We start from the raw sequence: 17,898 nt of genomic DNA, 5'->3' as shown, positions 1-17,898 counted from the left end.
ATTATATCCGTGCCCCAGGATGTGCTCCCCAAAGTGAGAAACTGTGGAGCTAACCTCTGAATAAGTGATGTCATTATGCTTCAGTGCTCTAGTGGTGTAAGAGACACGTGTGGCAAAACAATCTCATCTCAGAGCTGGTTCGGAGGCTGTTGTGGCGCTTTCGATCATATCAAATCGTCTTGTTTGATGGATTCATTTGTATCCGCTTGCAGTTTTTTGACAACAGCTGGCGATCAGATTTTAACACAAAGCTAAACTTTCCCAGGGAATGAAATCGTTGGCATTCCCCTTAACGTGCATGAAGAGGTTTCTCACTTGCAAGCAAGGGACAATTATTGGAAGAAATAAAAATAGAGTAAATCGTGTATTACTTCCACTTTACAATTCAACACCAAAACAATGCATTGTGTCTGCAGGGCAACTAGTGTTCGTGCCGGATAAGAAGCCTGCAGTACAAAACCTATTTTGTAAGAATGCGTTTCAACATTGTCAGTGATTTCCTTCCAAAGAAAGCCATTTCTTTTTATCACTGTTAACAAACAGCTCAGAAGCAGCTGTGTGAAAATCTAGAATCAAATATGCTGTATTGTCCAGGGAGGGTATGCTAGAACATAGGTCCAGGAAAGGAGCAGGGTGGTGCTTATAATAAAAAGGGGTGGTTTTACAATAGACAGTTCAACTTATTTAAAGCACAAAGCAGAAAAGAGCATTGACTGTACAGGAAGTGGTGGTGGGGTGGGAGGTAGACTGTTGGAAAAGAAAGTGACGCCTACGTGACACACAAGGGTTGGACATGACGAGAAGGGGGAAAGGCCAGAGAGAAGAGAAGAAGCTCCAGAAGACATCTGGCTTTACTGCTGTTTCAAACTGGAATATTTCTTACAATGGCAAGCGCTTTAAAGGTATCGCTGTGTTTTGGGCCATAATTCTTCTCACTGAGGTGAACTGCGCTGCACTTTAACCTCTGAGAAAGTCAACACAGAGCAGAAGACCTCTGACTCAACTGTGTTGTCTGTCTCGGGTTTAGAAAGGTAGGTGAGTCCCGCTGCAGAGGGTTTTGATGTGGATAACTTCAAGGTAAACAAAAAGGGGAATTCTAGGTTATATTTAATGCATGCAGGTTGGGTTGTGTTCTTGCACCGTTATCTCTGTTCTCTCTCTCTGTGTTTTGCTGTAGCAGCTGTGCTTGAGGGGCTTCATTTTAGTTTTGGCAGCAGACGTGTCCCGGTTTTGTTCCAACTTCTGATTTTACTGCAGTCTGCAATGCCAATACTGTTGTTCTTTGGATACTTCACAAATAAATTAAGAGGGGAGAAAAAAAAAGAATACCCTAAACATTTGGATTACATTTTTTTAATAGAAGGACATGCTGGCTGTAATTGTTTTTGCTCTCATTTTAATTTCACATTTTCTCTGGAGGTGGTGTTATTATTCTTGATGCAGTGGCACCCCTGCTGCCCGAGTACAGAGGAAATTGTGTGCCGCTGCTGAGGTCATGGACAAATTCCTCTTTCTCTACTCTCTGTCTACATCAGCAGGTGTTATGGATCTACAGTATTTCCTGTGCTGGAGAGTTGCCCCACTGTTTCTCTTGAGTAAGCCTTTTTTGTTGTACCCGCCATACTAATGATTTTGTCATTAGGCAAAAAAAAGCAAAGAAGAGAAAAAGTATTGCTATGTCGCTTTGCCCTTTTTTCTTTGTTCAAGCTGAGACAATGGCACAGTTTCTGTTTCTCAGCCACACAAAGAATGATCAAAACAACCCTAAGACGTTGCACTGTTACGCAAAAGTGCCTCTTGCGTTAATGACCGCGCTTGCATTATTTACGTTTCCCCCATCCTTTGCCTTTCAAGTTAAGACACATGATTAATAGCTCTCATGGTAAATGCACACAGGCTTACCAGGCTTTGACACAGATTTTAGGATATTGATGTGGTTTGATGGATATCACATTAGGCATGGCTGTCATGCATTATAAATCATAACTTGACATTATTTGACAGCAACTAGCTATAGTATATTCATAAAGTGCATACTGAGAAGGATGGCGATGACATATTATGTTATTGTTTGTTTCATTAGCTTTCCATTTTGTTCATACAATGCAAACACTCCAGAAGCAAAAATCTGATTGAATACTGCAGGTCTTTATGGCCAGCGCAGTAGAAATATGCACTGTATGAGTCATATAAGCGAAAGAGGCACAGAAGACGATGTAATAAAGAACGGTGCGATCTTTGTTCTCAGTGCCATGTGGGCTCCATTGTATGTCAGTGCACATCCTCAATGAAGAGCCGGTGTATGTAATCCCCGGATCCAGCCTGGTTCTGAAAGCCCAGATCAAGCGTGGACACCTGGAAAACATCTCCACAATAACCTGGGAACACGAGCCTGAGACGGGGTTTAATATTGAGAGAGTGACACTGGCCACGTGCCCTGGCAGGAGTCTCAAGTGTGCTGGTACGAGGCCAAATGTCCATGTGAGCGCCGAGCAGCAGGAGATGACGCTCCAGATTAATGGATACACCACAGCGGACAGCGGCGTGTACACTCTGACTGTGACAGATCGCCAAGGAGCCAACACCTCCAGACAATGCATCGTCAGGGAATACGGTACAGTATGATGACCGTCACGTGAGAGGATTTATTGGGACAGCCTTAGATAAATCCCCGTTTGTTAGTAAATTATGTGCACAGTCACTTTAGTATGCTGTCCATTTATCCAGGTCCCCACTCCACAAAGGCTTGTTGTAACAGACGTTATGGAGAAATTTAAAGGCACTGCTGGTACACTGCAGGGATACACAACTGCTTGAGTGTTAAGATGCTCTATATTTACTATAGTTGATCATTTAATTAAAATTATGAGCATTTAAAGGTTGTAGTGTAACCCCTCACTGACTCTGGTTCTGCCCGAAGTTTCTTCCTGTTAGAAGGGAGTTTTTCCTTCCCACTGTCGCCAAGTGCTTGCTGAAAGGGGGTCGTTTAGTTGTTGGGGTTTCCTCTCTATTATTGTTGAGTCTTGACCTTACAATATAAAGCACTTTAAAGTGTCTGATGTTGTGATTTGGAAGCTTATAAATAAAACTTCCGGTTCAAGTTGACTTCCTACCAATTCCTATCGATTCCACTATGATTAGGCAAGTTAAGTAAGTAGTCAAGTCAAAGTTTATTTCTATAGCATATTTTACACAACAGTCACTAAAACAACAATAAATATACACTAAAAATCAAATAAAGAAAAGTAAGTAAGAGTGTGTTTGCATAATAAAAGCCGAGATATCCTGTTCAATTAGACCTAAAGCAAGTTAGAAAAAGTAGGTTTTTAACAGCATTTTAAAATGACTGAGAGGCTGGTCAGCTCTTATGTGGAAAGGTAACTTGATCAAAAGATTAGGAGCCTCCACTGAAAAGGCTCTATCACCTCTGCTATTAAGCTTGAATCTGGAAATATCTTAAAGCAGTTGGTTCGTAGACATCAGTGCTCTGGCAGGATTGTAGGGTTGCAAAAGTTCAGTTAAGTTTGGTGGTGCTAAATGACTGAGACTCTTACAAACATGTAATAAAACTTTTATTTGGATCTCGAAGTCTGTGTAAGGAGCAAGTGTAACGAGAATAGAGGTGATCACGTCATTTCTGTTCTGTCAAAAGGCACACTTCCGCATTTTGCACATCCCACAGGCGATGATGAAACGACTGGTCAAAGTCAACATATAAAGAATTACAATAGTTTAAACAAGAGAGGTAATAAAAGTGTGAATTACTCTCTCAAAGTCATGCAGCGGGAGAGGCCTTCACCTTACTGAGATGCCTTAGTTTAACAACAGAGCTCACCTGTTTATCAAATTTTGAAGCACTGTCAAAACGGTAAGAAGCTATAAGACCAATTAGCAGAGAGATACCCATCTAACATGTTGGGTTGCCCAAATAAAATATCTTGCTTTGGTTTTGTTCAGCTTGAGGACAACAATGGTGGGCACAATGAAACATTATAAATAACAGGCAATAAGTTAACTGCAAAAAGAAGTGTATGGATTATCTCATAATAAATATTCATTAACAGCAGTCCTAATTCTAGATGAGATACACAACGAAGGTTTTTGCACAGTAATGAATGCAGATAAGTAAACACTGATATCTTTGAGGAAAGAATATTACCTGCAAGCTAGTGTACATTTTTTACTGTGTAATCCATTATTTTGCCTTTAACAAGAGAAAAGAGACTCATGAGAGGGTATGAATTTTTAAGTATAAATCATTAAGTTAGAAGCGTTTTGATGGTTATATCCACTGATTGTAAAATTATGGTGTAATTACATCCATGCGTCATACCTCCACCTGGTACTCGTTTAAAGGTTCAATACGGCAGCAGTAAATGCTAAAGCGGCAGTAAATTAACAGTGTAAAGACATGGGAACAAAAGGTCCTACTATATAGTGGGGCTGCTGGAGAATATACCAACAGTTAGTCGAAATATGAATATAAATGTTGTTTGCTTTAAATTATTTGAATATGTTGCTGCGGCAGTTTATGTAAAACTCGGCCTCTTTACATGAATCTCTCTGAGTAATTATATGAAAGAAAGAATACATCAAATACTCTCCAGCTGACTCTGTTGTGGCCTTTCAAGTGTTAACTCCAATAATTACCAACAGTATAACGAATGTGCTTTAATTTCACAGTAGAAGGCATTGTTTTCTTCTGTTGGTAGATGTCTCATTTAATAATGTAACACTTGGAATTAAATTTGCCTACAGGCTCCACTTTGCCGGTCTTTCTTTTTGTGTTTGTCCCTCTAGACGAATCCAGTCTCGTCGTAGCTTCTGTGCTTTTACTCTCATTTGTCTGCTCTAACAGTATCAATTCATCAGCTCCACTCTTCTCTACATCTGCTCTCTCGGCTTCCAGGGTTTTCCATCATCCCATTCTCCAACATTATGCCTCTCTCTCTGATCTCATTATTGTCTCTGAAACTGAGCCAGTTTCTCCTGACAGCATTAAATGTCTCTCATGATTCTTTGTCTGAGACCCTCTTGGACAGCCGTGTGCCATTATTCTTATTCTATAACAGATAGATGCCCACGGCTGAGCACTTCATATATCCTCTTGTTTCCATCCAGCGCTGCGTTCTTTACCTACATACTTGTCACATATTTCCATATTTCACCTCTGTTTGTCTGTCTTTCCAGAGGCAGTCCACCATGTCTCCGTCGGCATTAACATGTCCCACTCCTTGCTTGTTTGTACCGAGGCCTGGGGTACTGACCCCAGATTCAGCTGGCGCCACGAGAGTGCCGACATCACCCAGGCGGTGGGCAAAGTCTCCAACAATGGAACAATATTAATTATTACCATGTCCCCACTCTGTGGCCACTTCACCTGCATTGTTAGCAACAAGCTCGGCCATAGTTCTGCCACCTACACTGCAGGTACTGCTTTACCTTTTTTAATCAACACTTATGACTTTAACAGTGGAAGTGTAAAGTGAAATATCCCCCCCGCAGGGATGAAGCCACTGATAATTATCACGTCTTGGGTCTGTGGGTTATTTTTTAGCTTGGCTTTTGTGGTTCACTGTCACTGTTCTTGACTTAATTTCCAGCTGTTGTTGTCATGAAAAACACTGAACTCTTCCTGTCTGACATCAAAAGACAGACACACAAAGCCAGAGTGAAGCTGATAAATATGAGCCAGCATTTAGCTGCTAAAGAGATAAAGGAGACCATAAGAGGTCTAAAAAGGACTGAATTTTTGAAAATATTCTTATTGCAAACATTTTTTTGTTTTGTTTTTGGAGTTGGCTTTACAATTTTGAGATGGATCTATTTACTTGAACATTTCTCTTAAAAATCCTCTACATTAATTTGATCACTGTCTCGTTATCTTGCAAATTGAGACATGCATAAATTTATCATAAAGCATTTGAAAATCATCTATGGCTAGTACCAAGCTGTGCATACGTGTGAATAAAACATTTTTTAAGACATTACAAATGCTGCATGATCTATAATACATCATGCAATAGACTCACGTTGCAGTAAACCACTTGTGTTTTTTTATGTGTCAACAAAATGCTTGTAATACTCAGATTTTATCAATAATTTCTATACACTTTGCACAAAAAATAAGGAGGTTTGGTTGATTTTTTTTTTTTGTAACAATGCTTCTTGGCAATAAATCTTTCCTTTAAATGGCGTCACGTTTGTAAGGAAAATGCGTTTGTGGGTTGAGCAGTAGAGTTGAGCAGCAGAGTTGAGCAGCAGAGTTGAGTATGTGGGTTGTGGCCATGAAAAACTTGTCAGAGCTGTTTGGGATTGGCAGAGAAGAATTGGAAAATTTTTAATGGACACAGCCCACATATTCAACTCTGCTGCTCAACCCACAAACGCATTTTCCTTACAAATATGCCGTCGTTTAAATAAGCAGGCTTTTCAAAGTGTACGATTTATTGGCAAGAAATAATCTACCAAACACAAATTTCCTTACTTTTTGTGTTTATATATAAAAATATACTCTCATGGACTCAAGTCAGAGTTTTCTTTGACTTGCAATGCAGCATTTTTTCATGGTCATACTGCATTTACTTGGGATCTAAATCCACATTTTTCCACATGAGATTAAAAAACTCAATGCTTGATCCCCATTCGGCTGGAGCAGGCAGTTCGATGTAAAGGTGGCTACGCCTGTTGGCATTTTATTTAAAGCCCATCGTGCTGTGTCATGGATATTCAGGAATCAGACTCCTGTACATAATGCCTTGTGTCTATTGAAGCTGTGTCCTGATTGCGCTTCTGTTCTGTTCTGTGTATTGTATCACCGGTGGTGTTTCAGTGATAAAGGATTTTCCAGAGTCCAATCAATAAATCACTACCAACACTACTGCCACTGCCGCTACCACTGCTGCTAAACAGGCAAGACAAATGCAATTCCTCGTATCTGCCAAGAGGCATGATGATCCAGCGACAGTCAGGGTATTTTAGGATGCCTCCTGTTATCCCTTGGTGTTCCAGTCAGTTTAGTGACTGTGTGGAGTTGTTGCAGGGGACCTCTTTGCCCTCTAAGAACAGCCATGTCAGATGACCTCTATTTTTTTTGTCTCTTTGGGTTTGTTTTTCTTTGTTCCTCCTCTCATCGGCTGTCTTTTCCTGGTTGACAGCACCTTGTGAGACCAAGAACAGAAGTGCGACGGCAGCTGTAGTCTGTCTCCTGCTCCTGCTGAGTTTAGGAGGAGTGCTCGCATTTCTGCTGTGGAGGTACAGTAAAGCACACAGTCACTGGCAGACACAAGTACAAATCTCATTTCAGGCTATGTTCAGTTGATAAAGCCATATGCAGCCAGAAAATAAGACACTGGTAGTGGATGCTTTAGAAAACGACAAGGTAAAAAAAAAAAAAAAAAAAGGTGATGGTACAAAATGAAACAGCAAAATGTGACACGGCATCCTCCCACACAATACTCTGCAAACATGAGGCATGACAGGCCAGCCTGCGTCTGCTGACAAAACAATTGTCATTTTTACTCGGGCCAGTGTACAGTTTGTCACTGTTGCTGCACTAAATTGAACACTTGGTTTCTTTTCAGGAGGTACAGGCACAATAACAGAGGAGAAAGGCTGCACGAGCATTTAGATGACACCATCTAAAAAAAAAGGGCCTGAGCTACATTATGCTGCTCAGGCGTCTCAGAGAGGAGAACAGGAAGAGCACTGGCCTTCCTGTCCTGTGAGCACTATGACCTTTCACTGCACTGAAACAATGTGAAGAGTGAACCGCTTGTGGACAGATAAAAAAATATAAAAAAGTGGATATGTGGATTGAAGGGCCAGCCTTATACTGCCTCCCACTGGGCTTTACCTGAAACTGTTTAATAAGTATTCATTTTGTAACCTTGTATCAACTAAGCACTGGGTTGAAATGTACTGTAAAATATTGCGTTTATGCTGAAATCCCTCTACGTAATGTGATGGAAATCAACAGATCACAAATATTCTTTAAATGAATGGTGCTTTTTGTTATTTTATTTCCTTCAAGCATGTATTTTCACAGATATGTGACAAGCTTATCAGCCTTCCAATAAAGTTTGAAAGCAGAATTTGGTGTCTTTATGAAAAAACAAACAACTCTGTGAATGAAAACTGTAATCACTGGTCATGTGATTATTAATGTGGGGAAAAATAGTATTTTGTTTGTTCGAAATACTTGGATAAGCAAACATTTGATCCTCTTTGATACTTAGTAAAAACTCTACTTGAATAATACCGAAAGACAAAAATATCTTTTTCAATCCATGTGATGTTCTACGGTGGAATAAGAAAGTAAGCCCTTGGCACCAGAAGCTAGTATTACCCCCTTTAGCTAAAATACATTCTGGCAGGTTTCTTTGCATAATTATCCAGGCTCTGACATCAGCTTACTGAAAATTTTACCAGCCTTCCATGCAAAATTCCTTTAGAGGCAAGATCTTTAAGAGTTTTCATGCAGTTTTTGTGGTTTTCACATCCCTCCATTTCTTCTTTTTGAGTCATTCCCTGGTGGACTTGCTAGTGTGCTTTGGATCATTATCCTTCCAAAATACCTACTTGCTGCTTAATTTTTCAGGCAAATGGGCTAACATTTTATCCAAGTGCAATTTAATATGATGTAGAATTTAGAGCTGAATCAATGACCATGAGCTGCCCAGTCCCCGAGGCAGCAAAGCAACTCCGGACCATACTTCATAGATGCCTCGTGGTTCTTATCCTGAGAGGCTGTCTTTGGTCTGCACCAAACAACTCTTATCTTTGATTTGTCTGTCCAGAGCACATTATTCCAGAAGGCCTGGTCTTTGCTCACTGTCAAACTGCAGTTTATCTCTTGCTTGGCACACCTCCCATACAGGTCAGATTTGTACAATCATTTTCTGATTTTAAACACCTACAGTCATGCCAGCAGTTTCAAGAGTTACCTGCAGATCCTGAGATGAAAATCACATGTTTCTCTTTTTGTTACAACTGATATGGGGGGCTGAAATTGCTCAGGTAGCCGTGACTGGACAAACTGGCTGTGGTTTGAAATCTATGCCAGCTGTAGATGATTTTCCTAAATTAATTTTTTCAAAAATCACTGCCAAGCTTATAGCCATCTGCAATCTTTTTTAAGAGCCTAAGAGAAGAGCTTTCCATATCATGACATGATGACGCTCTACACATTTTAATAACAAAAAGAACACCATATCAGTGTGTCAGGTTTAAATTAAACAGGTCCCACCTGTCACTACTTAAGGATATTCTAATCAGTAGGACATAATCTGGGCCACTGATTATACCTTTATGTGTTTGAAGGTGCGATAAAGGTAGAGGTGTACTTCTTCCATGTGACTCATCCATTTTTGTCAGGTACTCTCACTTTCCACCACAGTTCAAAGCCATGATTGGTTAACCAGTAACATAGTCCCCCTGCAAGCCTACGGGTTAACAGGATAAGTGTTTAAGAGGATGGATGGATGGCCTTTATTAAACCAAACACATATTTATGCAGAAATGTATTATTAAAGTAACCAAGAAGCAAAATTCCCTCAAATTCAGTTTTAATTATATAGCACAATTCTCATCAACAATAACCTCAAAGCGCTTTATAGTGCAAGGTGAAGAACCTGCAACATTAGAGGGAAAAACTCAACAATCAGACAGCCAGCTATAAGCTAGCACTTGGTGACAGTGGAAAGGAAAAACTCCACTTTAACAGGAAGATACCTCCCAGCAGAACCAGCCTCAGGGAGGGGCAACCATCTGCCATGACTGTTTGGGGGTCAGGGGAACGGAAAAGAAGTCATGAAGAAGACGTCATGTAAAGAAACAAATGATAAAAGTGTAAAATAGTAATAACATAAGAGCCTGATGAGTACATATGAGATTCTCTAACAAGAGACAACGTGAAACCTCTGGATTGTTTGTTTTAGGTAGTGAACACAGGTCGAATCAGTGCATTCAGTCCAATGGAGGTCCCAGCCCACTAAGAGTTCAACTTGTGTGATTAGGAGAGTAAATTTATCCTCTGGGATCCCTGTTAGGTTCAGTTTTGTTTTTGTTTTTCTTCCTCTGGCTGAATGAAGTGTTCTTGGTGTTCATCCAGAAAGCTGATTGTGTGTGCAAAATAACACTGTGGACACATAATCACTTTCACGGTACACCCATCACACTAAAATCCTCTAACCTCCAGCAATGTTTTTGCTGTGCAGTACTGTGATTCACATTGGAGGAAAAGGAACCAGAGAGCCAGAGGTGAAGAGGAGGACAAGTTTTATCGGGTGTGGGAGGAAAAAAAACCGCAATAGAACATCAACATGAAAGTTTAGGTGTGCCTCTGGGACTGTTAGCCAAGTTTCTGCTTTCTATGCCCTGAATATTTCAAAAATATCAAAGAAAAGTCGTTCAGTTTTCTACAAAAGTCCTCTGTATTGCTAAATCCTAAATTTAAACAGGGATATTAGCTATTAGAGCTTCCAGCTCCCTAAAGCCACATCCAGAGGTAGAAAAGATAATGATGACATATTATGAAAATGGAAAGAAAACTGGAGTTACAAGTGTAGAATACAAATCACACTGCTGAAGTCAGACAGTGTGCACCTGCTTTCTTAATATGCTATGCTGCATGAAACAGAAATGCAGGCTTCACAAGAGTCTGCGAAATGCAAATGTACCCAATGTATGAAGTCTACATAAATAGACTGGACTGGCCTGTGTGCACAGAATGCATCTGAGGAGCACTGAGTGTATATAAGTGCAAAAAACGGAGGAATAACATTTCTCAAATAGCTCTCTCACTCAGATTTGTGCTAAAATCCCATCTGTTGCTAACCCATTAGCACTACTTCCATTGTACTGTTAGCCTACCCTGTGCTACCTTGCATTTGTGTCCCTCCTACTAGATTACAGAGAAGACGGAGGTGCAGGAGAGGCACATTCATCATGAAGTAGAGAACCTGAATGTTACAAAGCTGAAGCTGGATGTACAAAAAGTGAATGTGTTACAAGACATCCTCAAGGTTGCATAGATCCAAAGGTAATGGAAAGGTTTAAAAGGGAAGGAAAAAGAAAAGTTACCCTGGGAGATGAATCTTTGGGTATTATACAGTTTAATGTTGTCTAAAACGTGAATTGCAAACTTATCAATTTACTGCTTATAGAGCCATAATCCTCCAAACAACTGGACCCACTTCTTCAGTGACAAAATCTGCTACTGTATTTGTCCATCACACAAGGTCATCTGATAAATGTGGCTGAAAATGGGTCAATGGGTGTTTCTTTTTTATAGGTATAAATTAGTAATCCATTTTCAGATCTCCTCTTAGTGATGATGAAACTTTTCAGTAAGAGGGAAGAGGCTTGTGGTTGAGAGACAAAAATAGGCACATCTAAAAGGACGCTACAGAAACAGACTCACGGCTTTATGGAATTTATTGAGGAAACAAAAAATATCACCAATGGAAAACTGTAAAATAACTATAATAAAATTGCTTCTGTTCTAACATTTTGGCTGCCGTCATGTCGGCTTTTGTTGTAGCAAGAACTGACAAAGTTTTCTTCTTATCGAGGCTGCGATACTGCATCAAACAGGCACGCATATCTGCACATTAGTGATGAATAATGTAAATATATAAAATAAAATACTAGAATTACACTCACCAAAACCTAAGTGCAGTTCTTTCGATAGTCCGTTAGCTAACTTGTCACATAATCCCTCCAAACTGCACATATTATAGTGAGGGCATAGGAATGGAGGAGTTGAAAGAGGAGAGAAGGAAGGGACATATAAAGAAAAAAGCAAAACCATCCAGCGTGTCCTTTCTTATCCCGTTGAGCTGGCTCTACAGCGTTGGGTGCTGTGCATCTGTGGTGTGGTCCACCTGTCTTCACAGAGCATTCAAACCTCAGTCGCTGTGATGGTTATCACCCACACACCTGGGCTCATGTGACCCTTAATCACTCGTATGATCACATGATCAGTAGTGGGTCAACGAGCCTGGAGGCCACCTCCAACGGGTCAGTAGGGGTGAAGTAGCTGGCACTCTCCGGTTGTTTTAAAGCTGAAGAAGCCTCTTGGGTTAGAGATGAAACAATCCAGCTGCCTTCTTTTTAAGCCATAATGTGGATGACTGACAACCTATACAGACCAATGACACATTGCAAATAATCAACTTAGGGTTGCAAAGAAAGTTTAGAGTGGTCATTATTCACAGAATTGATTAAATCGAAACAACTAATCCTTGACGGCTGTGCTGAGTGCACAGATTCATGACACATGCAAACACCAGTTTCCTCTGTTGATCCCAGTTAATAAACGTCTGTAATTCCAGCTGATTTACTCTTACTTTTTCACATAATTCTGCACATTCATGTTTATAGATGGGACCAGCCAGTGAAGGACCAATGCCTAGATTTATAATCTGGGCATCCTATGAGCTTCTTAACCTTTTAAACATTAGTTTGACATTTTAGGGAAAGAGGCTTATTTGATGTCTTGCTGAGTATTAGATAAGAAGACTGATACCACTGTCATATCTGCAAAGTAAATATGAAATCAGAGAACAAGGGAAGCTGCGCAGAACTCATTGAAAAGCTTGCACTTCTTAAATATTTTTATAAAGTGATTAAGAAAGATATGAGTTCTTTAGTCAGCTTAATAGGTCCTGGTAGGTGGGTCGGCAGATTTCATTAGGCTTTGCATGTGTCTTTCTGTCAATTTGCCCTTGAAAATGAAGTTAAATTCTACCATAACCTGATTACAGGACAGCGCATTAGATAAAAATGCATTTAAGGTTTTCAGCAGATTATTTTTCCACTGAAGAGAAAATGACATTGGGCCTTGACCGTCACTGCAAGTTAGTGTCAACCAGTCTAATCAGGGAAGGTGAAATGCAGATTTGCAGAGATAGCCTTACTTTTTGTAGGCAGAAATAATTAAAATTTACAAAAAGTAGCAGAAAAAATAACAACTCACACAGCTAAGTACAAAAATAAAAATTGCCTCATTTGAACTGAAAACCACCAGCTGTTGGTTGTAAACAAATAGAAGGGTGGTATAGATCTGTCTTCCAGCTCAGAGCGAATAAATGCATTTTCCCAATTATCATTTTGGCTCCAATTTAAAAAGAGATGTCCACTGAATCAAAGTGCATAAAAATTTATCTGGATTACTTATTCCCTTTCCAAAATCTATTAAGAAAGGTTTCTGGGCAGACAGTCAATTTGCATACTCAAAGATAGTAAAGCAGTATTATTAAATCAATATTTGCTGCTGACAGCGCAGATGCCAAATCTCATGCGGGGATGGCCTTCTGCAGTTTGTTGATTCTCTTTCGCAGGTTGACTTCTGATAATTCCCTGCGCTACCAGGTCGTTTGTCATCTGTGAGGCAGGAGATATTGGTGTGTGGCCTGGGAGTCAAGTGGTTTTTCCCTGCACATCGCACACACTCCGAACAGTAGCACTGGGGGAGGTTAGAGGTAAAATGAACACTCAAAATCCAGCGCTGAAAAATAGATGTCAACATGATGTGATATTTTAAGAAAAAAATAAAGAAGAACTTTACAAATCATGGTAAATATGGGTCTTAGCCCCATGTCTGCACATCCTTGCGTCCTTCTTTTTTGTTTCTAGTTCAGCCCTCAGCCCGGTTTCCTTCAAGTGTCTGACCTCGAACAAATACAGACACCACCTTCACATCCTTTTGTACACTCTGCATGAGCCCTGGCAGTGAACACATCTCTCCATCTGTTTCTCAGCCAACCAGAATTTTCCTTGGTGAACTGTTCCCACTTCTGGTGAGAAGTGGAACTGCAGGATAGATTCTATTCAAGCTGGTGATGAATGCAAAACAAGAAGATGGACAGACGTGATTAGTAAAGTGCATCTGCAATTGAGACTGGATCCTCAAGGTATTGGATCATATTTCCTCATACAATCGCTGCCCTGAAGAAGACCAACAATGTGTGTTTTAAATAAAAGAAAAGAAATATTAGTGACACTCATTCCTCAGACAAAAACATTTAAAACATTTGTGTTACATTTAAGTGTTACATTTTAGTTAGGCCACGATTCATTTCACTGTTTTTAGACAAAACATCACACTGGAGATGTTTTGTATACTGTGCCCATTTTTTCTTTTCCATGCCCTTTGTGGTACACCATGTTCTACATCATTTTTTACCAAGCAAGCACATCAGCAGGCTTGCTTTTTTTTAAAAAAGAAAGCAATACACTTCTAACAAAACCTTGTTTTTCTTTCTTTTTTAGCTGCTGGGTCAAGGTGTTACGAACAGCATCTAATCACTGATAGGTGATTAAGGAAACCTGGTGTGAAGACAGAAAGACGCAAACTAGAAAAACAAGAATATCAGACGAGCGAAATGCCAGCAAAGGGCAACAAGAAAAAAAAAAGATTTATTCCAAAATTTTTGTCAAAACAATCGTTAATGATAAGAAAGATGAAAGCGATATATTGTAAAAGAAGAGTGTAAATCTTATTCAGTTATTCAGTGAGCATCAGTGCAGCTCCAGGGTGGTTCAGTCAGACTGTTTCTGCATTTAATTTCCCAGTAAACTAATTTATATCAAGGGCTTTATCAAAACTGACACCTGATTTCAGTTGGTATTTCTTTTCATTAGAATCTGTTATGGAGCTTACTTGATAGTTCTCACTTTCTAATCAAGTGCTAAATTGCTGGCGCATCAGGATTTGGCTCTGGACAGTCAAAAATGTAAGAATTATAACCCGTAAGAGTCTAAAATACTGTTTTTGGTCATCCAAAACATCTTTTTGGGTGACAATGCCTGAGTTATCCTATTTTTAGGTTAAAATGGGCAAACTCTATCAAAGAACCTGCAAAAGTAAGCTTTTAAGGAGCTGTTTCTGGTACAAAATTAATCAGTATTTCACTTGATAAAGAGCACGACTGCCGTTTAGTGAAATCTAGATTGCTAAATCTGCAGTTTCTGGATTGTTGGAAGAAAAAGTGACTGCACTACAAGATGTCTAACCCATGTACAAAATTCATACACCGCTATCAGGTTTACAGTATGTTGTTTTCAGAGATAGCTGTAAAATCCCACTACCTGCCCATCATTTATGAGAAATTACAAAGTCAGCAAGAGGCTGGTGAAAAATCGTGGAGCATAAGGAGTTCAGTGCTACACTAACTCAGAGGACAAATTCCATCCCCTCCGCAAACCTCCACAAATCAGTTTATCCCACGCTTTAACTTATTCAACATCCTCCGAGATGTTTCTATTATCTCATGGATGTCAGGTGTGTCATTCTGATCCTCTCTTTTTCTCCTCCTTTTTATTTTTTTACCTTATTTTTTGCTGGACTTGCAAAAGTTCAGGTCTGCAAAGCATTCTGTGGATCGAAGTTACAATCCACTGTTACATAAGGGTAAATAAGGAAGGTAGCCAGAACCATAACTCAAATGATGATCCATTGTAACTATTGGCAAACATGTTCACAATATCCTTTATCTGACTTTTTTTTGTCAATGTTTGGCTTGTTCTGCTGCTTCCATGTGGCCAGAAAACAAACTGTTGTGACCATTTTTTAACACTCAGGTTAAGTTTAACCCTAAATCTAATTTGTCAGATGCCTGACATGGAACACAGGGATCACCGATTGCCTAAAAACAAATACAGCAGGATTTTCTGGCCGACTTTTAGTGTCAATTAAGCCTTTAACAGTTGGTTTTGTCACAGTCCTGCTGTAACATCATGAGAGATGAATGTGTTTTCTCTCAGGCAGAGAGAAAGTGTGACAGCTGCATTTAGGCCCGCAGAGGGGTGTCTGTTTGACTAAACGGCGGCTCTGCCTTATTTAAATGATATACGGAAATTAACACCATCATTTTGTCGATTTGATATAGTTGGGCGCACAGGGACTGACAGTTAGGATGTGAGCATAATAAGTGTTTAGTCCCACCCTGCAGAGCGCCTGATTTCTTGCAGAGAATCCATCTCGCCATGTTTTTAATGATGTTGCGGCTCAGAGATGATAATTTTCTGTTTTATTGTTCTTCTGTCATCAGGCTGCTGTAGCTTAATGCATCTCCAGTTTCTTCCAACAATTTTTTTTCATTGTTTTAAATGTGAAGAAACAAAAAATATGATAATACATTTGTTATGTAGTTTAGGATGGGTATAAATGACAACTTCTCAAATACCAATCAAATAAATAAACCAATAAATGAAATTCCTGGTGTCATAAAGGAAAATGCGCAGTAAAAAAAATCATAGTTAATGTTACAAGAGTTCAGTGTTGCTCTAAATTAATGCTGACTGTGCATTTTTGGCACAAGAACAAAGTAAAATGAAACAGTAAAACCTTGATTGGGATTTTTTTTTCCATCAAAACTATTAAACCAACAAGCTCATCGTTTACAGCTAACAGGGAAAATCGCAGGAAATGCAAAGGACATGCATGTGCAGATTACTGAAGTTCCAAGGCTGGTGCCATAAATGCATGCATAAATAAATCAAATAAAACAAAATAAACCGTCTGCATGAAGGAATGCATTTCAGTGAGTTTGGGGGTGCTGCTTTAATTCCCACACAGGTGTTTTCAGTCACTGTGGTAATTATACCTCTGCTCAGGCAGGACTGCCCTGTTGGGAATTACGTGAGATCAAACGTCATGTACCAACATTAACTTTAAAGACATAATTTGTGTCAGGGGAAGCACACAATCAGATTTTTAGCTTGTTCCCGTCAACGGATATCAGAGAGAGTAAGTGGTAGCAGCTACGTTACCATGGCTGCGCAGAAGCATCAGGAAGGCTTGTCAATAATCCTTCCTGTTTACAGTGTTTTTCAGGCACTCATTTTTATCCTCATGAAATTCTCAGCCTGTTAGTGGGAACAGCATTTCAGAGCAAAGTTTATAAGTTTTGCTGTGCAGTGAGTGTGCAGTGAAAGTGAAATTAACTTTAAAGTGATATTATATACCCAGTAGGAACACTGGTGCTTTTCCAGAAATGTAGCGATTTTACTTATTTTCATTTTGTGTTGAAATTCCTGTCGTTGTTTACCAGTGTGTAGTTTTTCATTCCAGGGCAGATTGTTCATTTAGTATTAAATAAAAAACCCTGACTGCCGGCCTTCTGCTAAAATACAGAAAATTTATAAGAAAGGGGAAAGAATTTGGCTTTTGTCGACACACTTAAAAAGTTAACATATTTGGGAAAAAGGTTTTTAAAAAATTCAATAAAAACAAGTTATTTTGGTGTGGAGACTGTGGCACTGACAGAGAAGAAATAACGAACTGGAGTGGCAGAGTTGGGGGTGCTATGAATTTCAATCATAGTGACCAGAATAGAAAAGATGAATGAATATGAATATGAATGAAATGAATAAAACAGCTCAGTTGGAAGACAAAGTTGGAGAGGCAAGGTTGAGATGGTCTGAACATGTGCAGAGGAGGGATAGCGACTATATCAAAGGATTTTGAAGATGGTGCTGCAGAGCAGGAGGACACGAGGAAGACTACAGAGGAGATTCATGGATGTAGTGAAGGACTGGTGTGACAGGAGGAGGCTGTAAGGGGCACGGGGAGATGGAGGCAGATGATCTGCTGTAGCGACCCCTAAAGGGAGCAATGGGAAAGAAGGTGGTGGTGTGTTCGTATTGTTACGTATATTCTACTTTGGTCAAACTAGAAGCAAAGATCTATGAATTTTTCAGTCACTCCATCTAATTTCCTCAGATGGTCATGAAAATTTTGTAACCCATATGCTGAGAGGAGGAAAAATGCTGATCCCTCCTCCGAGTTTGACATTTTTGAATGCACTCTCATATGAGCTGGTCCCAAGCAAATTTGGCTGCAGCAGAGGGAGATATGATTCATCCTCGACCTGTGGCTTTCTTCTCTATAAA

At 39.7% G+C, this 17,898-nt stretch overlaps 1 protein-coding gene across 5 annotated transcripts; it reads left to right on the top strand.

The window, feature by feature from the left end:
* Positions 1-726: 726 nt before the first annotated feature.
* On the top strand, positions 727-8,093 carry si:dkeyp-97a10.2. 5 transcript variants are annotated; one of them, XM_039619694.1, is made up of 6 exons: positions 727-902; positions 1,539-1,595; positions 2,249-2,614; positions 5,191-5,430; positions 7,158-7,254; positions 7,584-8,093. In XM_039619694.1, the coding sequence occupies exons 1-6, from the start codon at positions 794-796 to the stop codon at positions 7,642-7,644; spliced, it is 930 nt and encodes a 309-aa protein (XP_039475628.1). In that variant the 5' UTR covers positions 727-793; the 3' UTR covers positions 7,645-8,093. The 5 variants fall into 5 exon arrangements, with proteins under 5 accessions (XP_039475628.1, XP_039475627.1, XP_039475629.1 ...); XM_039619693.1 differs by having other exon boundaries at positions 1,536-1,595; XM_039619695.1 differs by having other exon boundaries at positions 766-1,031; positions 1,420-1,595.
* Positions 8,094-17,898: the final 9,805 nt, after the last annotated feature.

Source organism: Oreochromis aureus, linkage group 11 (assembly GCF_013358895.1).
Source record: "Oreochromis aureus strain Israel breed Guangdong linkage group 11, ZZ_aureus, whole genome shotgun sequence".
Taxonomy (NCBI): domain Eukaryota; kingdom Metazoa; phylum Chordata; class Actinopteri; order Cichliformes; family Cichlidae; genus Oreochromis; species Oreochromis aureus.
The sequence above is the reverse complement of the archived record's forward strand: the minus strand, read 5'-3'. Positions and strand labels throughout refer to the sequence as shown.